At 46.2% G+C, this 23,943-nt stretch overlaps 2 protein-coding genes across 2 annotated transcripts in view; both read right to left on the bottom strand.

The window, feature by feature from the left end:
• LOC118381812 (ephrin type-B receptor 4a-like) overlaps nt 1-23,198 on the bottom strand; it is a 75,265-nt gene extending 52,067 nt beyond the window's left edge. Inside the window, exon 1 of the mRNA XM_052520917.1 lies at nt 22,215-23,198. Within this exon, the coding sequence (XP_052376877.1) occupies nt 22,215-22,293 (79 nt within the window). The 5' untranslated portion in view covers nt 22,294-23,198. The remainder of the gene's footprint in view (nt 1-22,214) is intronic.
• Nucleotides 9,748-13,752, bottom strand: LOC127930725 (uncharacterized). Its single transcript, XM_052520918.1, has 2 exons — nt 12,591-13,752; nt 9,748-11,390 (listed from the first exon to the last, which is right to left on the bottom strand). Exons 1-2 carry the CDS (start codon nt 13,402-13,404, stop codon nt 10,102-10,104), a joined length of 2,103 nt encoding a protein of 700 aa, XP_052376878.1. The 5' UTR covers nt 13,405-13,752; the 3' UTR covers nt 9,748-10,101.
• Nucleotides 23,199-23,943: the final 745 nt, after the last annotated feature.

Below are 23,943 nucleotides of genomic sequence, written 5' to 3' on the forward strand. Positions count from 1 at the left end.
CACTCTCATGTATTCACAGTGCACACACAAACACGATTGTATAGCGCCTACACCTACTGAACAACATGCACACCCCTCCAGCCGTGAGCTGTGATTAAAAATGAAATGATTTTGTGTAATCTCCTGAAGCGTCGGCCGAGTACCAGCTCTCTTACAGCCAGAACATTTCTGCTATGATTGAGTAATTCAATACGGATTGAGAACGGAAGAGGAACAATGCAGAAATATCACAGGCAAGCGGAACTGAAATGATTTCTTTTCCTGTGAAAATGTCTCTTCCCCCAGCTGTTCCTCAGTAGACTGGCTCGCTCCTGTATTGTGAGCTGACCATTAGTTATTGATGGGATGAGGTTTCCTTCCATCTGAAGCTCAGTGGTGTGTTTAAAACCATGTCCTGTTTGTCCATCCCTAAGGGGTTTCCCTGCAGGGGTCAGGCTGTCTGCAGGTAAGCCAGTCACCTGACCATCCCCAGCCGTGCCCACGCCGTCTCCCCCACTACCAGGCTTCCTTTGATCTATGATTACACCTCCTCAGAGCACCGTGCACAAATAACAACATCTCTCTTTATCTCTTCAATTCCTTCCTTCCTCTCTCTCACCCCACCCTGCCTTTGTCTCAAAAGGGAATTACTTGTATCTATCTTGGTACACTCTCTGGCACAGTCTGCTTTTGGAAAGATAGAATGAAAGGTTTCTATCACGTGTGTGTCTCTGGGTGAGCTGTCTTTAGAACACAGCAGAATCATGCCATCAATAATTCCAATTTGATAAGAATCCTGCAGGTTTGACAGATTGTCGTTACACTGAGGCTCATTTGATACCTGTGCCTGGATTTAACAGTCTTCCCTCCCTGTCTCTGACAGGCTAAACACTTCCTCTCTCTCTCTCTCTCTCTCTCTCTCTCTCTCTCTCTCTCTCTCTCCATATCTCTCGCTTTCTCCATTGACAGTCCCTGAGAGCCCTGACATCTCCGTCCCTCTCTTTCTCCCTCCTTCCCTCCGTCTCTCAACTACACTCTTCTCCCATCCTTCCCTGGGACTAGCAGGCTGCAGAGGGCTGATAACCACAGTCCAACACCCTGAATAAAGAGATGGACACCCGGGAGGCAAGGAGAGTTGAGTTGGGGGGGGGTGAGGAGATGGAGGAGGATGATGGGTGAGGAGGTAGAGGAGGATGATGGGTGAGGAGGTAGAGGAGGATGATGAGTGAGGAGGTAGAGGAGGATGATGGGTGAGGAGGTAGAGGAGGATGATGAGTGAGGAGGTAGAGGAGGATGATGAGTGAGGAGGTAGAGGAAGATGATGAGTGAGGAGGTAGAGGAGGATGATGGGTGAGGAAGTAGAGGAGGATGATGAGTGAGGAGGTAGAGGAGGATGATGGGTGAGGAGGTAGAGGAGGATGATGAGTGAGGAGGTAGAGGAGGATGATGAGTGAGGAGGTTGAGGAGGATCATGAGTGAGGAGGTTGAGGAGGATGAAGGGTGAAGGGTTGAGGAGGATGAGGGATGAAGGGGAGAGGAGGAAGAGGGGGAAGGGTTGAGGAGGATGAAGGGTAAGGAGGATGAGGGGTGAAGGGGGGAGGAGGATGAAGGGTAAGGAGGATGAGGGGTGAAGGGTTGAGGAGGATGAGGGATGATGGGTTGAGGAGGATGAGGGGTGAAGGGTTGAGGAGGATGAGGGATGATGGGTTGAGGAGGATGAGGGGTGAAGGGTTGAGGAGGATGAGGGGTGAAGGGTTGAGGAGGATGAGGGGTGAAGGGTTGAGGAGGATGAGGGGTGAAGGGTTGAGGGGAGGATGAGGGGTGAAGGGTTGAGGAGATGAGGGGTGAAGGGTTGAGGAGGATGAGGGGTGAAGGGTTGAGGAGGATGAGGGGTGAAGGGTTGAGGAGGATGAGGGATGAAGGGTTGAGGAGGATGAGGGGTGAAGGGTTGAGGAGGATGAGGGGTGAAGGGTTGAGGAGGATGAGGGTGAAGGGTTGAGGAGGATGAGGGGTGAAGGGTTGAGGAGGATGAGGGGTGAAGGATTGAGGAGGATGAGGGGTGAAGGGTTGAGGAGGATGAGGGCTGATGTAGGGAGCGGCAGGGTCGCTCTCAGCTTTAGACAGGAGTGTAAAGTGTAACTCCATCCTTGGGGAATGGAGGAATGGGAAGGTATGGTGGTGAGGTGTTTCCCCAGTTTGTGTTCTGCCTCAAGTTCACAGGAAAACAAATTATACAGCGTCTTCATGGTGGTAACTGGTGCACCACTTTAGAATTGAGTCACGTGCGCACCCATATACACACTGTGCCATTCCTCACCTGCTCCTGCTGATGTCCTATGATGATCATTTATAAGGAGCAGCAGAAGCAAAGCAGTCACCCCCTCCAGGCACAGCCTGGTACGGCAGCCGGGTGTATGAGGTGTGTGTGTAATCAGTGTTTATCACTGCTCTATCATTATGTTTTATGAGACAGGATGCATGTGTGTGTTTGTCTGAGGGTTTATATAGATGCATGTACAGACATGTAAAACTATATAATACAGTACAGCCCATCCAACAGTAAATGGAGGATATCATTGAGATGGGACTGACTGAACACCCTGGGACCGACTGAACACACTGGGGCCGACTGAACACACTGGGGCCGACTGAACACACTGGGACTGACTGAACACACTGGGGCCGACTGAACACACTGGGGCCGACTGAACACACTGGGGCCGACTGAACACACTGGGACTGACTGAACACACTGGGGCCGACTGAACACACTGGGGCCGACTGAACACACTGGGGCCGACTGAACACACTGGGGCCGACTGAACACACTGGGGCCGACTGAACACACTGGAACTGAATGAACACACTGGGACTGAATGAACACACTGGGACCGACTGAACACACTGGGACCGACTGAACACACTGGGACTGAATGAACACACTGGGACCGACTGAACACACTGGGACCGACTGAACACACTGGGGCTGACTGAACACACACACACATGCACAGACACACACACACACAGACACACACAGACACACACACACACAAACACACACCACACTCTTAGAAAAAAGGGTTCCAAAGGGGTTCTTTGGCTGTCCCCATTGGAGAACCCTTGTTGGTTCCAGGTAGAACCCTCTGTGGGACGGGTTTTTCATGGAACCCAAAAGGGTTCTACCTGGAACCAAAAAGGGTTCTTCAAATGATGCTCCTATGGGGACGACCAAAGAACCCTTTTAGGTTCTAGATAGCACCGTGCAGGGTTGGGATCAATTCAGAATATTGGAATTGACTCCCATCCAACTCATGAGTTGAAATTGAAACTGATTTGGCCACACCTCACAGGATATAGAATTTGAGTTTGAGTGACAGGAAGAAGATTTAACTGAGTACAATTCAAATTAATTCCAGTCAGTCATATAACATGAGAGTTGAATTATATCTGACAGGTCACACTTCCAGATACCATTTCTCTGGGAACAATGTTCATAAACTATTTTAACCTTTGTGCTTAGAATAGCCAGTTACAGTATATTTCCACCAACCATTTCTTTTGATTGGATTCTTTTTGAAGGCTTTGGGGTCAACTTGAGGGTGAAACTAAATATAATTGAAATTAGAGTATTCACATACAGGTTTCATTTTCCTTCATCAGGGAAAAACAATTATTTCAACAATATTTTGTATGCATGTAATTAACAACATGTTTGATGTTTTATGTACAAGATGTATATTTGTATAGACTACATCTAATATAGAATAGAATAGGCCTTTGAATTTAATTTAATTTAATCTCACTGAATTCAATTATATTTCCTTTCATTCAAATTCGATTTTGGAGATGGAGCAGTAAAGACTCCTTACCTTCCACCACTCCAGAGATCAGTAAAGACTCCTGATCCTCCACCTCCCTAGAGATCAGTAAAGACTCCTGATCCTCCACCTCCCTAGAGAGCAGTAAAGACTCCTTACCTTCCACCACTCCAGAGATCAGTAAAGACTCCTGATCCTCCACCTCCCTAGAGAGCAGTAAAGACTCCTGATCCTCCACCTCCCTAGAGATCAGTAAAGACTCCTGATCCTCCACCTCCCTAGAGAGCAGTAAAGACTCCTTACCTTCCACCACTCCAGAGATCAGTAAAGACTCCTGATCCTCCACCTCCCTAGAGAGCAGTAAAGACTCCTGATCCTCCACCTCCCTAGATATCAGTAAAGACTCCTGTCCTTCCACCACCTCAGAGAGCAGTAAAGACTCCTGACCTTCCACCACCTCAGAGAGCAGTACAGACTCCTGACCTTCCACCTCCCTAGAGAGCAGTGAAGACTCCTGACCTTCCACCACCTCAGAGAGGAGTAAAGACTCCTGAACTTCCACATCCCTAGAGATCAGTAAAGACTCCTGACCTTCCACCTCCCTAGAGAGCAGTAAAGACTCCTGACCTTCCACCACCTCAGAGAGCAGTAAAGACTCCTGAACTTCCACATCCCTAGAGATCAGTAAAGACTCCTGATCCTCCACCTCCCTAGAGATCAGTAAAGACTCCTGAACTTCCACCTCCCTAGAGATCAGTAAAGACTCCTGATCCTCCACCTCCCTAGAGATCAGTAAAGACTCCTGACCTTCCACCACTCCAGAGAGCAGTAAAGACTCCTGACCTTCCACCACCTCAGAGAGCAGTAAAGACTCCTGTTCTTCCACCACTCCAGAGAGCAGTAAAGACTCCTGACCTTCCACCACCTCAGAGATCAGTACAGACTCCTGACCTTCCACCACATCAGAGAGCAGTAAAGACTCTTGACCTTCCACCACCTCAGAGAGCAGTAAAGACTCTTGACCTTCCACCACATCAGAGAGCAGTAAAGACTCTTGACCTTCCACCACCTCAGAGAGCAGTAAAGACTCCTGTCCTTCCACCACCTCAGAGAGCAGTAAAGACTCCTGACCTTCCACCACCTCAGAGAGCAGTAAAGACTCCTGACCTTCCACCACCTCAGAGAGCAGTACAGACTCCTGAACTTCCACCTCCCTAGAGATCAGTAAAGACTCCTGACCTTCCACCTCCCTAGAGAGCAGTAAAGACTCCTGACCTTCCACCACCTCAGAGAGCAGTAAAGACTCCTGAACTTCCACATCCCTAGAGATCAGTAAAGACTCCTGAACTTTGACATCCCTAGAGAGCAGTAAATACTCCTGAACTTCCACATCCCTAGAGATCAGTAAAGACTCCGAACCTTCCACGACCTCAAAGAGCAGTAAAGACTCCGGACAGGGCTCTCCCTACTGTAGAAGAACCCTACCATACTACCAGCTCTGTTCCAAAGACTCCAACTCCATCCACTCCACACAGCAGGTGAATAAACCCACGTCTCCAGTCTTTAAATAAGTGACCTTGAATATGATAGCTGCTGCATGACCCAACCTATTCAGAGTTGGAACACAAACCCTCTCTTTAATTACAGACCGACTTCTTCACTTTCCTCTCTACCTCTCTGCTACTTGGTCTTCCACTTTCTCGCTTTTCCTCTCTTTCTCTCTCTCTCTGGCTGCTCTGGAGTGTCATAAGGAAATGATAGGCCTGTGAGCCTTCACTCTGCATTGGCTACAATTAGACCCATGCTTTAATTAAGGAAAACCAGAGTGCCAATTACCCCCTACACGCCTAGAGAGAGAAGGAGCGAGGAGAGATAGAGAAGAGATAAAGTGGGAAGGTGGCTGAGAAGGAGAGAACAGAGATTCTGGTTAGGGTAGGATGGGAGAACATGCTAAGAGGAGAGGGAAAGAGAAAGTCAGGGGTGAGGAGAAGAGTGCAGGAGTGTTGGACAGCGCTGACCTGGGTTAAGGATGTATGGGAGTGCTGGGAGGGAGAAACAGACAGAAACAGATGAAGGCAGAGAAGGAGAGATGAAAAAAGACTAGTGGAGCTTATCAGGGCATTTGGCCACTAAGACACCACCTTGCAGTCTTCGTGTGTGTGTGTGTGTGTGTGTGTGTGTGTGTGTGTGTGTGTGTGTGTGTGTGTGTGTGTGTGTGTGTGTGTGTGTGTGTGTGTGTGTGTGTGTGTGTGTGTGTGTGTGTCTTCAAGCACAAGAGTGTGCGTCATATATCACAATACAGATGTAAGATCTTAATTTGATCACACTTTTGTTGCTGAGAATTGTCCTTCACAGCAGGAAATGAAAACTTGCAGTGTATTTGAGTTTTTAAAAGGGTTTTAAAGTTTGTGATTTCCACGTAGAAATTTCAGACTTGATTTGCCGTAATGAAAAATGTATCAATCCCTACAAATGTCCATTCATTATAATCCACATAATAATTCACATTTCCTGTTGCTGCAGGATTTTTCTTCTGCTGTAGCAAACTGTCTCAAATTAAGATCCTACATCTGTAGTGTATGTTCAAAACCTGATGTGTGTCTGTTTATGTGTGTTTGCCATAGAGTTGAGCCTGTGAGATTAGGTCTCCCCCTCTCCTATAATCCCACTCCCCTCCTTCCCGTTTCCTGCTTCTCTCCTGGTCTGAAGGGAGCTGAGGAGTGATGGACTGACATCCTCACAGTGCATTCAGCAGGCCGAGTGAGAGGCCCTCTGACAAAAACATAACACTTCACTCTCTAATCTTATCATAAGATGATAGCGCATGGACCTGTGTGACTGTCTACATGTGTTAGAGAGAGAGAGAGAGAGAGAGAGAGAGAGAGAGAGAGAGAGAGAGAGAGAGAGAGAGAGAGAGGGAGGGAGGGAGGGAGGGAGGGAGGGAGGGAGGGAGGGAGGGAGGGAGGGAGGGAGGGAGGGAGGGAGGGAGGGAGAGGGAGAGAGAGAGAGAGAGAGAGAGAGAGAGAGAGAGATTTCCTCCTTTATTCCTACTCCAACTCATCTATTCCTCTTCAGGGATGTCAAACAGCCCGGTGGTACTACTGTCCTTGTTCTCTCCTCTCCCAGGACATCACCTGACCCAGTTACTGTAGGGAGCTGGCTACTGGACAGGGTCCGTTCTGTGTGGGTGTTCAGCCAGAGTTGAATAACACAGCTGTGAACCAAAATGGCTGACCTTAGCAGTGGGGATTAAGTGTATTAAACCTACCCTACATGTCTGGCATTCATTTGGGCTCAGAAATGTGCAAGTTACAATTGACTCAATGCCTGGAATGTTGGGTAACGTTGTAATATGGTGGCTGAAATGTCAGTGCCACAGCAGAACTTATTCAAGTAGAAACAGCAGAATTTCCACACAACAGACAACAGTTTTAAACATTCATAGACTGTTGTCTGCAGAACATTGGAAAATATTAAAGGTGCACTATGCAGAAATTGCTCTGCCATTTCCTGGTTGCTAAAATTAGAATAGTTTGCCTAATTTCAGTTTATGTGACAAAACAAGCAAGTATAGTGTAGAGAATCAATGTACCATCTAAACCACTGTTCATTATATTTGGCAAAACCTAAAGTAAAAGACGCAAAACTAAATGTATGAATGTGAAGCATAGAAATAGCACACATAGAACAGATATACCACTTCTTAGACTTGCGTTCAATGAGAATAACATATTTATAACTCCAATTTCTACATGAATTTGGTCGGGTCACCCCAAAAGTTACATATTGCAGCTTTAACTCAACATTTATGTCACGTTGCAGTGAGCTAATTGCTGAGATTGTTCAAGAGTTGACAGTAGTAATGTTCTGGGCTTTTTCTTCTCCCTGGTTGGATTTTAGTTCTGTAGCTAATCTCACACCAAAGGGGGGGATCTGAAAGAGTCCAGATGACTTCCCACATCTCCCTCCCTGGCTAACAAAAGACACTGAGCTATGGGTGAGATTAAACTTCATAAAAGACCAATTAAGGAGAGCTGGAGTGGAACAAAGAAGCTCCCTCCCTTCCCTAGAGAGAGACACACAGTGGAACAGCTTTCTACATGATCAAGGAGCCTCACCGACTACTGAGGAAGACAGTGGTACAGTTGGCATGGTTTGATAGGCATCGCAACTAAACCAGAGTCACTGTTGATGTTTAGAACAAAGGGTTTAGGATTAAGTCAACCTCAAATCAAAGGGAGCCTTGCTTCTCTGTAATTGTTTAAGTTTAACTGATAGGGACTCAATGGTAAGAAACGTGACAGAGATAACTCATTATGTTTATAAGGGTTTATAACAAGTTTATAAAGAGTAGTTCACGATTATCATCGTGTGTTGAAGGGGACACACAGGACTGTTTTCAAAGTGTGCACAATCTCCATATGCTGTCAGCATGTTGACTGTAGTGTGTTTTAGTGGTTCTTTTCCTTTTTGTGGTTCTGTTGTTCAAGCTTGACCCCCCCCACCCACCCATGTCAGACCGACTGGGAGATTCTCCAGCACACTAAATACCGAGACATAAACCAAAGAAAAGGTCAGCTCTCACACACACTTCTACATACGCACTTATGTAGCTCTGACGCAAAAGTACTCACATCGACTGCAGAAATAATATGACCAACATCTACTGTCAGGTTCCACTCGCTAGCGTCTGCCATACTAACCATATCAACGTTGGGGTCCTCATTGGTTATAGAGTAATACAAACTGTATTACAGCTGTATATAGATATTTTCACAAGAGAAAACATACAGATATACCTCACTCACACACACACACACACACACACACACACACACACACACACACACACACACACACACACACACACACACACACACACACACACACACACACACACACACACACACACACACACACACAGTGACTAATCCGCAGTGGGAGGTGGACAGCTTGACGCTGGAGGACAGTCGGTCTGAATGGCACAACAGACTCAGGCTAAATAAACCATTGAAAGATCTGCACATCCAAGCCCTGATACAACAGAGTACTTCCATGGGTCTCCTCTTTCATTTGACACCTCCTCAAGATCTTCAGCTCAAGATCTTCCTTCCAATGTTCTCTGTTCTTAGAGGCTTAAGACAGGGGGGTTTGAAGCACTAAACACTTTTGGAAGGTTTTTAGGTTCCACATTGAAATAAGGCCTTGTACGAAACCTTGTATGATGATGGATGAAATTACTAGTGTGAACATGTAATGTGTATGCTCTGTGTGTGTGTGTGTGTGTGTGTGTGTGTGTATGCTCTGTGTGTGTGTGTGTGTGTGTATGTGTGTGTGTGTGTGTATGCTGTGTGTGTGTGTGTGTGTGTGTGTGTGTGTGTGTGTGTGTATGCTCTGTGTGTGTGTGTGTGTGTGTGTGTGTGTGTGTGTGTGTGTGTGTGTGTGTGTGATGTGTGTGTGTGTGTGTGTGTGTGTATGCTCTGTGTGTGTGTGTGTGTGTGTGTGTGTGTGTGTGTGTATGCTCTGTGTGTGTGTGTGTGTGTGTGTGTGTGTGTGTGTGTGTGTGTGTGTGTATGCTCTGTGTGTGTGTGTGTGTGTGTGTGTGTGTGTATGCTCTGTGTGTGTGTGTGTGTGTGTGTGTGTGTATGCTCTGTGTGTGTGTGTGTGTGTGTGTGTGTGTTTGTGTGTGTGTGTGTGTGTGTGTGTGTGTGTGTGTGTGTGTGTGTGTGTGTGTGTGTGTGTGTGTGTGTGTGTGTGTGTATGCTCTGTGTGTGTGTGTGTGTGTGTGTGTATGCTCTGTGTGTGTGTGAGTGTTTGTATGAATCACAGCACACAGCACACATCTGTCTCACAGCCAGGTGCAGATCACCTACTGCAGTGGTTCCCAACCAGGGATATTAGGACTTGAGTACTTGAGAAGACTCATGAGACCATAGGCTCACTGGTATAATGTACATGAGTGGGTACTTCACGGGTACTCCCGGCAGAGCAAAATTAAATTGGTGGTACAGTAACTGGAAAAGGTTGGGAACCTACTGCACACACACATTAAAACACACACACACCCTCTCACTTTTTGTCAGCCCATTTGTAATTTCTACTTGACATGATAACAGTCTCTCCTCGACACCCTCTGACAGAAATGACCCTCTCCATAAGAGTCATTCTCTTGCTCTGTCCTATTTGATAGGCTGTGGCCTCATTCCCTCTCCTCTGTGTGCTCCCTCTCACATTGAGTGGCATGTGGGTGGAGGAGCAGGGGAGAGCACTAGGGTCGCCTGCCTCGCCCCATGCCAGCCTGTCAGCGTGTCACTGACATTGATGCATGGCTTGGAGGGGTGGTGGTGGTGGGCTGGGTGGCTGTTTCATTCCCATCATCCACCAGACTGCCTTCCACCAGACTACCGTCCACCAGACTACCTTCCACCAGACTACCTTCCACCAGACTACCTTCCACCAGACTGCCATCCACCAGACTACCTTCCACCAGACTACCGTCCACCAGACTACCTTCCACCAGACTACCTTCCACCAGACTACCTTCCACCAGACTACCGTCCACCAGACTACCTTCCACCAGACTACCTTCCACCAGACTGCCTTCCACCAGACTACCTTCCACCAGACTACCGTCCACCAGACTACCTTCCACCAGACTACCGTCCACCAGACTACCGTCCACCAGACTACCTTCCACCAGACTACCGTCCACCAGACTACCTTCCACCAGACTACCTTCCACCAGACTACCTTCCACCAGACTACCGTCCACCAGACTACCTTCCACCAGACTACCGTCCACCAGACTACCTTCCACCAGACTACCTTCCACCAGACTACCGTCCACCAGACTACCGTCCACCAGACTACCTTCCACCAGACTACCATCCACCAGACTACCTTCCACCAGACTACCTTCCACCAGACTACCTTCCACCAGACTACCTTCCACCAGACTACCTTCCACCAGACTACCGTCCACCAGACTACCGTCCACCAGACTACCTTCCACCAGACTACCTTCCACCAGACTACCGTCCACCAGACTACCTTCCACCAGACTACCTTCCACCAGACTACCTTCCACCAGACTACCTTCCACCAGACTACCATCCACCAGACTACCTTCCACCAGACTGCCGTCCACCAGACTGCCGTCCACCAGACTGCCTTCCACCAGACTGCCGTCCACCAGACTACCTTCCACCAGACTGCCGTCCACCAGACTACCTTCCACCAGACTACCTTCCACCAGACTACCGTCCACCAGACTACCTTCCACCAGACTACCTTCCACCAGACTGCCTTCCACCAGACTACCTTCCACCAGACTACCGTCCACCAGACTACCTTCCACCAGACTACCGTCCACCAGACTACCGTCCACCAGACTACCTTCCACCAGACTACCGTCCACCAGACTACCTTCCACCAGACTACCTTCCACCAGACTACCTTCCACCAGACTACCTTCCACCAGACTACCGTCCACCAGACTACCTTCCACCAGACTACCGTCCACCAGACTACCTTCCACCAGACTACCTTCCACCAGACTACCGTCCACCAGACTACCGTCCACCAGACTACCTTCCACCAGACTACCGTCCACCAGACTACCTTCCACCAGACTACCTTCCACCAGACTACCTTCCACCAGACTACCGTCCACCAGACTACCTTCCACCAGACTACCTTCCACCAGACTGCCTTCCACCAGACTACCGTCCACCAGACTACCTTCCACCAGACTACCGTCCACCAGACTACCGTCCACCAGACTACCTTCCACCAGACTACCGTCCACCAGACTACCTTCCACCAGACTACCTTCCACCAGACTACCTTCCACCAGACTACCTTCCACCAGACTACCTTCCACCAGACTACCGTCCACCAGACTACCTTCCACCAGACTACCTTCCACCAGACTACCGTCCACCAGACTACCGTCCACCAGACTACCTTCCACCAGACTACCATCCACCAGACTACCTTCCACCAGACTACCTTCCACCAGACTACCGTCCACCAGACTACCGTCCACCAGACTACCTTCCACCAGACTACCGTCCACCAGACTACCTTCCACCAGACTACCTTCCACCAGACTACCTTCCACCAGACTACCTTCCACCAGACTACCTTCCACCAGACTACCGTCCACCAGACTACCGTCCACCAGACTACCTTCCACCAGGCTACCTTCCACCAGACTACCGTCCACCAGACTACCTTCCACCAGACTACCTTCCACCAGACTACCGTCCACCAGACTACCGTCCACCAGACTACCGTCCACCAGACTACCTTCCACCAGACTACCTTCCACCAGACTACCGTCCACCAGACTACCTTCCACCAGACTACCTTCCACCAGACTACCTTCCACCAGACTACCTTCCACCAGACTACCATCCACCAGACTACCTTCCACCAGACTGCCGTCCACCAGACTGCCGTCCACCAGACTGCCTTCCACCAGACTGCCGTCCACCAGACTACCTTCCACCAGACTGCCTTCCACCAGACTACCTTCCACCAGACTGCCTTCCACCAGACTATCTTCCACCAGACTACCTTCCACCAGACTACCGTCCACCAGACTACCGTCCACCAGACTACCGTCCACCAGACTACCTTCCACCAGACTACCTTCCACCAGACTACCGTCCACCAGACTACCGTCCACCAGACTACCTTCCACCAGACTACCGTCCACCAGACTACCTTCCACCAGACTACCGTCCACCAGACTACCGTCCACCAGACTACCGTCCACCAGACTACCTTCCACCAGACTACCTTCCACCAGACTACCGTCCACCAGACTACCTTCCACCAGACTACCTTCCACCAGACTACCTTCCACCAGACTGCCGTCCACCAAACTGCCTTCCACCAGACTACCTTCCACCAGACTACCTTCCACCAGACTACCTTCCACCAGACTGCCGTCCACCAGCCTGCCTTCCACCAGACTACCTTCCACCAGACTACCTTCCACCAGACTACCGTCCACCAGACTACCGTCCACCAGACTACCTTCCACCAGACTGCCTTCCACCAGACTACCTTCCACCAGACTGCCGTCCACCAGACTGCCTTCCACCAGACTACCGTCCACCAGACTACCTTCCACCAGACTACCATCCACCAGACTACCTTCCACCAGACTACCATCCACCAGACTACCTTCCACCAGACTACCTTCCACCAGACTGCCTTCCACCAGACTGCCTTCTACCAGACTACCTTCCACCAGACTGCCTTCCACCAGACTGCCTTCGAACAAGACTACCTTCCACCAGACTGCCTTCCACCAGACTACCTTCCACCAGACTGCCTTCCACCAGACTGCCTTCCACCAGACTACCATCCACCAGACTACCTTCCACCAGACTACCATCCACCAGACTACCTTCCACCAGACTACCATCCACCAGACTACCTTCCACCAGACTACCGTCCACCAGACTACCTTCCACCAGACTACCTTCCACCAGACTGCCTTCCACCAGACTGCCTTCCACCAGACTGCCTTCCACCAGACTGCCTTCCACCAGCCTGCCTTCCACCAGACTACCTTCCACCAGACTACCATCCACCAGACTACCTTCCACCAGACTACCTTCCACCAGACTACCTTCCACCAGACTACCGTCCACCAGACTACCTTCCACCAGACTACCTTCCACCAGACTAGCGTCCACCAGACTACCTTCCACCAGACTACATTCCACCAGACTACCTTCCACCAGACTACTGTCCACCAGACTTACCGTCCACCAGACTACCTTCCACCAGACTACCTTCCACCAGACTACCATCCACCAGACTGCCTTCCACCAGACTACCTTCCACCAGACTACCATCCACCAGACTACCTTCCACCAGACTGCCTTCCACCAGACTACCTTCCACCAGACTACCTTCCACCAGACTACCTTCCACCAGACACATTTCCATTCCAGGACGAGGCCACAGTCTGCAGAGGCAACTTCATCAGAGAGAGAGAGTGTGAGAGAGAGAGTGAAGAAACAGAAAGAGAGAGAGAGAGTGTGAGAGAGAAAGAGAGAGAGAGAGAGAGAGAGAGAGAGAGAGAGAGAGAGAGAGAGAGAGAGAGAGAGAGAGAGAGAGAGAGAACAAGTGTTTCTGGAGTAGAGGCCGATTGGCCTGTAGATTACAGCTGCGTCACTCGGATGCCTGTTTAACTCTTCAAGGGGCTAATCGTGGGATTAAGCCACAGAGGATGATGTCTGGGGGTGTCAGTGAGGGGGGAGGATTGCTTAAAATGCAAATCCTTTTCTTATAAAAATCGGTTCCATTTAATAGGATTTCTGGGAAGAGATCCGCATTTCCGCGGCAGGGGAGACAGTCGGCAAGTCCTGACTGCACTGACTCGCTCACACAGCAGAGAGAGGGGCGATGGAAAGAGTAACAAAATAAAAGAGTGCAGGGGAGGGGCGACGAGGCCCTAACTCTTTCACATAGGGCCTCTTGTATTCTGAATAAAAAACATTCTTTCAGCGTTTGCTGGTTTTAGACACTGAGTTTATGGGCTGTGAAGCAGAATGTCACTCATCGCGGCGCTCTATCCACAGAGAAGGGATGAAGAGAGAGAAAGAGCGAGGGGGTGATGAGAGAAAAGAGGAGGTGGAGGAAAAGCAACAGAGAGGATGGTGTTTTTTTGAGGTTTAGCTCATCATGGAGGCTGATTGTGAAGGCTCACTGGCTCAATGGCTCACTGGGATGGAAGTCTGTTTTTTCTTCAAACTCTTCTCAACAAAGAGCACTAAATATCTGTTATACGATATGCGCAGGGATCAACCTTTGTTTAATAATTTACACACACACACGCACGCGCGCGCACACACACACACTAATCTCAGAGGGTTTAGGGCCCTTTTGAGGATTTTACCCTGTGGACCGAATCCAATGTACCCCACGGACGCCTAGCTTAACTTGGCCAAATGAATAATTACCAGCATTGCTCTTTTTAATACCTTCACAGCCCTCCAGGGACCACATGCATGTAACGCTTAAAAAATGATCACATGCTGTTTGAATATTATTTAATATATATATCTTTAACAGTTGTTGGATTCTGACTTGAAATATACCTATTCATGTTACCATGGCTACAACTTATTGATGACTTTACATGTATAAGGAATGTATATGTTGGGGTCAATGAAGGGTGAATAGGAACTCTGTGTATGGAAAGTTATTAAGTAAGACAAGGGAAAGTGACGAAAGGTCATATTCTGTTCAAACATGTTATTGCTGAATATTCATATTTCTAAGGAAAGAGGCCAAGAGCAACAGTCTAGTTTCAGTTGCTGATAGGGCAGGCAAGTTGCTGTGGAACTAGGACAATGAGGGATGTGGAACTAGGACAATGAGGGATGTGGAACTTGGACAATGAGGGATGTGGAACTAGGACAATGAGGGATGTGGAACTTGGACAATGAGGGATGTGGAACTAGGACAATGAGGGATGTGGAACTAGGACAATGAGGGATGTGGAACTAGGACAATGAGGGATGTGGAACTAGGACAATGAGGGATGTGGAACGAGGACAATGAGGGATGTGGAACTAGGACAATGAGGGATGTGGAATTAGGACAATGAGGGATGTGGAACTAGGACAATGAGGGATGTGGAACTAGGACAATGAGGGATGTGGAACTTGGACAATGAGGGATGTGGAACTAGGACAATGAGGGATGTGGAACTAGGACAATGAGGGATGTGGAACTAGGACAATGAGGGATGTGGAACTAGGACAATGAGGGATGTGGAACGAGGACAATGAGGGATGTGGAACTAGGACAATGAGGGATGTGGAACTAGGACAATGAGGGATGTGGAACTAGGACAATGAGGGATGTGGAACTAGGACAATGAGGGATGTGGAACTAGGACAATGAGGGATGTGGAACTTGGACAATGAGGGATGTGGAACTTGGACAATGAGGGATGTGGAACTTGGACAATGAGGGATGTGGAACTTGGACAATGAGGGATGTGGAACTAGGACAATGAGGGATGTGGAACTTGGACAATGAGGGATGTGGAACTTGGACAATGAGGGATGTGGAACTAGGACAATGAGGGATGTGGAACTTGGACAATGAGGGATGTGGAACTTGGACAATGAGGGATGTGGAACTTGGACAATGAGGGATGTGGAACTTGGACAATGAGGGATGTGGAACTCAACTCTAAAGAATGTCAACAGTTGAAGAGAGAAGACACTGCTGGGAGGGGGGCCATAGGGGCCACACCGAAGACCATCAGACTACAGTCATGTCCCATACACACTCACTTCCATGCCCATGAGGGTCCTGGACTTAGGCAGGGCCATGACAATACCAGTAAGAGGAACCAACTGAGTTTCTGCCTAGCAACAGAGAAGGATTGTTTATCTTAGACATGCAAGGAGAAGACTCCGCCTAGACCCAAGTGGCGCAGTGGTCTAAGGTACTGCATCTCAGTGCTAGAGGCGTCACTACAGACCCTGGTTTGATTCCAGGCTGTATCACATCCTGCCGTGATTGGGATTCCCATAGGGTGGAGCACAATTGGGTGAGGGTTTGTCCAGGGTAGGCTGTCACTAGTTAAGTAAAGGTTCAAATAAAAAAAATTCGGAAAGTATAAATATGTGCTAGTGTGACTTATAAGTTGTGCTTGCAGCTGAGGCACCCAGTGTGTTGAATAAACTTGGTTTGAGCTTTTTCTAGTCGCCCGTTTCAGTTTTTACCCTGTTTGTTCAAACCCTAACACAGTTAAGGGAAAGTGGTCACATTCAATAGATTAGCCTAACTCCGAGCTCACGGATTCTCTTTCTACTCCTTCTGTTGTGAGTCGAGAAGGAAAGTAGAGAGCAGATGTTAGAGGTGGGTTTTCTACAGTCTAAGCCTAGATCCTCAAAACTCTTCTCAACGGTAAGTGAAGCGAGCCTACAGAGTATCGTTGTGGGCTAAGATGCAGAGGGAATCGTAATAGTTCAAAAACGTATTGAGGCAGGGAACAACAAGACCTCTAAAATGACCCGAACTGAAATTTTTAAAATGAAACATAATCATGAATTGATTGTGGTGTTACTGTGGCTAATTAGTGACCTTGTAGTAGGCATACCAAACTAATCCCTTCAAGTCTACTGTAATGCCATAGCCGTGCTCGGATGTTATCGATGCCTGTCAAACAGCACCATGTTAATTGTTTGTAGATAGAAGGGACCAGGTGTCTCCATTTCAGCATGCAGTGTGGAACTAATCGGAGCCATGCCGTTCAGGATTGATTGGTAGTGGAACACCACAGAACTGGGCAGGGTGCATATATACAGGCTGTGGACTGGCGGGGTCACCTTTCCAAAACGCACATGCTCCCACACACACAGACAAGCACAAATTCAACAATGTGCACACACGCACACACACACACACACACACACACACACACACACACACACACACACACACACACACACACACACACACACACACACACACACACACACACACACACACACACACACACACACACACACACCTAATTTATTATCACCCCTCTATCTTTAATGAATCCATGTAGGTATGTTGTCTTAGACTGTTTTTAAAAGACATACAAATATATACATACATATTTATATATATATACACACACTACCGTTCAAAAGTTTGGGGTCACATAGAAATGTCATAGTTTTGTGAAGAAAAGCACATTTTTGGGCTATTAAAATAACATTGAATTGATCAGAAATACAGTGCAGACATTGTTAATGTTGTAAATGACTATTGTAGCTGGAAACTGCTGATTTTTAATGGAATATCTACATAGGTGTAAAGAGGCCCATTATCAGCAACCATCACTCCTGTGTTCCAATGGCACGTTGTGTTAGCTAATCCAAGTTTATCACTTTAAAAGGCTATTTGACAAAACCCTTTTGCAATTATGTTAGCACAGCTGAAAACTGTTGTGCTAATTAAAGAAGCAATAAAGCTGGCCTTCTTTAGACTAGTTGTTCGATTACACGCTCAAAATGGCCAGAAACAAAGAAGTTTCTTCTGAAACTTGTCAGTCTATTTTTGTTCTGAGAAATGAAGGCTATTCCATGCATTCCGGAGTTGCCTCTTCACTGTTGATGTTGAGACTGGTGCTTTGCAGGTACTATTTAATGAAGCTGCCATTTGAGGAATTGTGAGCCGTCTGTTTCTCAAACTAGACACTCTAATGTACTTGTCCTCTTGCTCAGTTGTGCACCGGAGCTTCTCACTCCTCTTTCTTTTCTGGTTAGAGCCAGTTTGATCTGTTCTGTGAAGGGAGTAGTACACAGCGTTGCATGAGATCTTCAGTTTCTTGGCAATTTCTCACATGGAATAGCCTTCATTTCTCAGAACAAGACTAGACAGACGTGTTTCAGAAAAAAGTTATTTGTTTCTGGCCATTTTGTGTAATCAAACCCACAAATGCTGATGCTTCAGATACTCAACTAGTCTAATGAAGGCCAGTTTTATTGCTTCTTTAAACAGGACAACAGTTTTCAGCTGTGCTAACATAATTGGGTTTTGTAATGATCAAATAGCCTTTTAAAGTGATAAACTTGGATTAGCTAACACAACGTGCCATTGGAACACAGGGGTGATGGTTGCTGATAATGGGCCTTTGTACGCCATAAGAATACAGCCCTTTTTAGCTGCAATAGGAATTTACAATGTTAACAATGTCTACAGTGTATTTCTGATCAATTTGATGTTCTTTTAATGGACAAAAACTTTGCTTTTCTTTCAAATTCAAGGACATTTCTAAGTGACCCCAAACTTTTGAACGGTAGTGTGTATACAGTTGAAGTCAGAAGTTTACATACACCTTAGCCACATATATTTAAACTCAGTTTTTCACCATTTCTGACATTTAATCCTAATAAATATTCCCTGTTTTAGGTCAGTTAGAATCACCACTTTATTTTAAGAATGTGAAATGTCAGAATAATAGTAGAGAGAATCATTTATTTCAGCTTTTATTTCTTTCATCACATTCCCAGTGGGTCAGAAGTTTACATTCACTCAATTAGTATTTGGTAGCATTGCCTTTAAATAGTTTAAACTTGGGTCAAACATTTCAGGTAGCCTTCCACAAGCTTCCCACAATAAATTGGGTGAATTTTGGCCCATTCCTCCTGACAGAGGTGGTGTAACTGAGTCAGGTTTGTAGGCCTCCTTGCTCGCACACGCTTCTTCAGTTCTGCCCACACATTTTCTATAGGATTGAGGTCAGGGATTTGTGATGGCCACTCCAATACCTTGACTTTGTTGTCCTTAAGCCATTTTGCCACAACTTTGGAAGTATGCTTGGGGTCATTGTCCATTTGAAAGAACCATTTGTGACTAAGCTTTTGTCTTGAGATGTTGCTTCAATATATCCACCTAATTTTCCTACATCGTGATGCCATCTATTATGTGAAGTGCACGAGTCCCTCCTGCAGCAAAACACCCACACAACATGATGCTGCCCCCCCCCGTGCTTCACGGTTGGGATGGTGTCCTTCGGCAAGCCTCCCCCTTTTTCCTCCAAACATTACGATGGTCATTATGGCCAAACAGTCCTATTTTCATTTCATCAGACCAGAGGACATTTCTCCAAAAAGTACGATCTTTGTCCCCATGTGCAGTTGCAAACCGTAGTCTGGCTATTTTCTGGCGGTTTTGGAGCAGTGGCTTCTCCCTTGCTGAGCGGCCTTTCAGGTTATGTCGATATAGGACTCTGTTTACTGTGGATATAGATACTTTTGTACCTGTTTCCTCCAGCAACTTCACAAGGTCCTTTGCTCTTATTCTGGGATTGATTTGCACTTTTCACACCAAAGTATGTTCATTTCTAGGAGACAGAACGCGTCTCCTTCCTGAGCAGTATGACGGCTGCGTGGTCCCATGGTGTTTATACTTAGGTGCTATTGTTTGTACAGATGAACGTGGTACCTTCAGGCATTTGGAAATTGCTTCCAAGGATGAACCAGTCTTGACTGATTTCTTTTGATTTTCCCATGATGTCAAGCAAAGAGGCACTGAGTGTGAAGGTAGGCCTTGAAATACATCCACAGGTACACCTCCAATTGACTCAAATGATGTCAATTAGCCTATCAGAAGCTTCTAAAGCCATGACATCATTTTCTGGAATTTTCCAAGCTGTTTAAAGGCACAGTCAACTTAGTGTATGTAAACTTCTGACCCACTAGAATTGTGATACAGTGAAGTATAAGTGAAATAATCTGTCTGTAAACAATTGTTGGAACAATTACTTGTGCCATGCACAAAGTAGATGTCCTAACCAACTTGCCAAAACTATAGTTTGTTAACAAGAAATTTGTGGAGTGGTTGAAAAAACAGTTTTAATGACTCCAACCTAAGTGTATGTAAACTTCCGACTTCAACTGTATATACATAAATATATATTTCCAGTACCAGTCAACATTTTTAACACCTATACATACAACGTATTTTCTTTATTTTTACTATTTTCTACATTGTAGAATAATAGTGAAGACATCAAAACTATGAAATAACACATGGAATAATGTAGTAACCAAAAAAGTGTTAAACAAATCAAAATATGGTTTAGATTTGACATTCTTCAAAGTAGCCACAGTTTGCCTTGATATCTGCTTGCACACATTCTCTCAACCAGCTTCTCCTGGAACGCTTTTCCAACAGTTTTGAAGGAGTTCCCACATATGCTGAGCATGTGTTGTCTGCTTTTCCTTCACTCTGCGGTCCAACTCATCCCAAACCATCTCAATTGGGTTGAGGTCGGGTGATTGTGGATGCCCAGTCATTTGATGCAGCACTCCATCACTAGCCTTTTTGGTCAAATAGCCCTTACACAGCCTGGAGGTGCGTTGGGTCATTGTCCTGTTGAAAAAGAAATGATAGTCCCACTAAGTGCAAACCAGATGTGATCACGTATCGCTGCAGAATGCTGTGGTAGCCATGCTGGTTAAGTGTGCTTTGAATTCTAAATAAATCACTGACAGTGTCACCAGCAAAGCACCCCCGAAACCATCACACCTCCTCCTCCATGCTTCACGGTGAGAACCACACATGTGGAGATCATCCGTTCACCTACTCTGCGTCTCACAAAGACACTGCGGTTGGAACCAAAAATCTCAAATTTGGACTCATCAGACCAAAGGACAGATTTCCACTGGTCTAATGTCCATTGCTCATGTTTCTTGGCCCAAGCAAGTCTCTTCTTCTTATTGGTGTCCTTTAGTAGTGGTTTCTTTGCAGCAATTCGACCATGAAGGTCTGATTCATGCAGTCACTAAACAGTTGATGTTGAGATGTGAGATGCATTTCTTAGGGCTGGTAACTGTAATGAACGTATCCTCTGCAGCAGAGGTAACTCTGGCTCTTCCTTTCCTGTGGCGGTCCTCATGAGAGACGGTTTCATCATAGGACTTGATCTTTTATAGCGACTACACTTGAATAAACTTTTAAAGTTAATGAAATGTTCCATATTGACTGACCTTCATGACTTAAAGTAATGAAGGAATGTCATTTCTCTTTGCTTATTTGAGCTGTTCTTGCCATAATATGGACTTGGTCTTTTACCAACTAGAGCTATCTTTTGTATACCACTCCTACCTCCTACCACAACACAACTGATTTGCTCAAACTCATTAAGGAAATAAATTCCACAAATTAACAAGGCACACCTGTTAATTGAAATGCAATCCAGGTGACTACCTCATGAAGCTGGTTGAGAGAATGCCAGTGTGCAAATCTGTCATCATGGCAATGGTTGGCTACTTTGGAGAATCTCAAATATATTTAGATTTGTTTAACACTTTTTTGGTTCCTACATTATTCCATTTGTGTTATTTCATAGTTTTGATGTCTTATTATGTCACTATTATTGTACAATGTAGAAAATAGTACAAATAAAGACAAACCCTTGAATGAGTAGGTGTTCTAAAACTTTTGATTGGTACGGTGTACTGTATATATATATATAAAGACACTGTAACAAGTGAATCTTCAATAATGGCGAAGTCTCACTCAGAGTTTAATTGCAATAGTTAAATAGTGGAGGCTTATGATTCTTCATACAAATAAAAATATGACACAGTAAAAATGTAGGAGTGTAGGATTGATTAACCATCGTGATGATTTACAACCAGCATGTTACATTGTAACAAGCACGTGCAGTTGTTACAATGTAATATGTGATGCTGTTTCAATGTAACAACAATCTGAAGTTGAAGGCAAAATTGGACTAAATCATATTTTCAATAAGCTATTAGGTGGCCTAATAACGCCACCGTACATGTTTCGTCGACAATAAGCAGTACATGAAGCCTTTTAATTGAGAACGTTGTAGAGGAGGTCATATGAACCAATCCGACCTACCTTCCTCTGCTGTCGACAGAAGCAAACACTCCAGCAGGACCAGCCAAAGTGGGGCAATGCGACTGGATATGAACTCCATAATGGCATCCAGAATATCCGTAATATAAACGAACTCCTTCGGTTGTGTGTGTCAAAAAGGTTAAACTGGTGATTTACTGGCACCGTCAACTGGGCCGTGTACCCATTGGCCGCAACACTGACCACATCTGACACGGACAACAGTTCAAAACACCAGTTTCACTGGGGAAGGAGTGAAAAAAATGTGGTCACAATATTACAAGGAAAACCTCGCTTTGACTGACGGTGGGAAGTCAATGTCTCATGGAATAAGTCGATACAAATAAAAAAACACCAGTTTTTTAAAATCTAGAATAGTCAATAAAGTATTAACTCTCATACTAAGAAAAACTTTGCTTTATAGCACTAGAACATATTGCATATAGTGGCTATACAATTATATAGCGGAGTTGTCCTATGATCTTGTCCCATGTCCCCCCTGTCACATTCAAGAAGGGGGACGCATGTAGATAAAACTTATCGTATCATTGGCTGTATTCGTTCCACTCTTTGTCCATGAACCCTCGACGACTTCTCCCAAATCTCTTCTCAATTCGATGTCTGCAGTCAAGGCACTTGGAAAAAACTCAATTGTCGAGATGAATGAAAATCATGTTACTGCTGTGTTCTGTTAGTTTCTTTACAAACGACCAGATCCAAAATTGTATTGATATTTCTGTAAATTCCTCCCCAAAAATGAAGTGGATAGCTGGTCGGGAACAACTGCGTGTCTCTGCCCTTGTCTTTAGGCTGTTCCCAATGATGTAGAACGATGTACAAATCACAGAGCTGAAATATTTTTTTTACGAGAAATCACTCTCAAGAAAAATAAACTAGAAACAAAAAGTTATGCACTTATCCCCGTCCACTAAGTAACCTCTCACTAGGGATATTTCAACACATTCAGAGCCGAATAGCACTAACAAACACTGCTTACGCCCCGCCTCCGCGCACACAGTTTCGGCCAACCATAGGCCAATTCGAGCTGTAAGTCAAAATCATATGAAAATCAACGCATTCGCCCGACCCATTTTTGTGATATTTTTTTGCAATTGTGTATGTAAGAGGGGAGAGCTGTTACTTCCTTTTCGTTGTTGCGAGCTTCGGTAGCCTATGTGCCGGGAGTGATATTGTTCATACCAGAGAGTTATCATGTTTCATTCATGACACACAAATTGAAATAGCCAACAGGTATTTGATATACTTTTGCAGTGTTCTCTTTTATGATATTTAGTTTCATTCCAGTCAGCTCTGTAAGCGATACATACTCGACCTCCCAAGTGGTGCAGCGTTCTAAGGCACTGCATCTCAGTGCTAGAGGCGTCACTACAGACCCTGATTCGATTCCAGGCTGTATCACAACCGGCCGTAACCGGGAGTGCCATAGGGCGGCGCACAATTGACCCAGCGTCGTTAGGGTCTGGCCGGGGTAGGCCGTCATTGTAAATAAGAACATGTTCTTATCTGACTTGCCAAGTTATATAAAAAAAAAATACATGCTACTACAATATCCATGGAAAAGAAACCTGAATGTTGTTGGTTTCATGTCATTCCCATGCAAATGCCCTTGTGGATTGGCCTGTTATTTCCTCCGCAGTGACTTCATTAAAGTTATGGAGCGGTTGGTCCTTTTCTTATGTAAATGATCTGGAAGACCCACGGTGGAAAACAA

This window comes from Oncorhynchus keta, chromosome 6 (assembly GCF_023373465.1).
Source record: "Oncorhynchus keta strain PuntledgeMale-10-30-2019 chromosome 6, Oket_V2, whole genome shotgun sequence".
Lineage (NCBI taxonomy): Eukaryota > Metazoa > Chordata > Actinopteri > Salmoniformes > Salmonidae > Oncorhynchus > Oncorhynchus keta.

Excerpts from the sequence above, each read along its gene's own strand:
- LOC127930725 (XM_052520918.1), bottom strand. The coding sequence starts at position 13,404 with ATGGTAGTCTGGTGGAAGGTAGTCTGGTGGAAGGCAGGCTGGTGGAAG. Across the intron at positions 11,391-12,590 it reads GGAAGGTAGTCTGGTGGAAG|GTAGTCTGGTGGACGGTAGT; the intron begins GTAGTCTGGTGG and ends GTCTGGTGGAAG.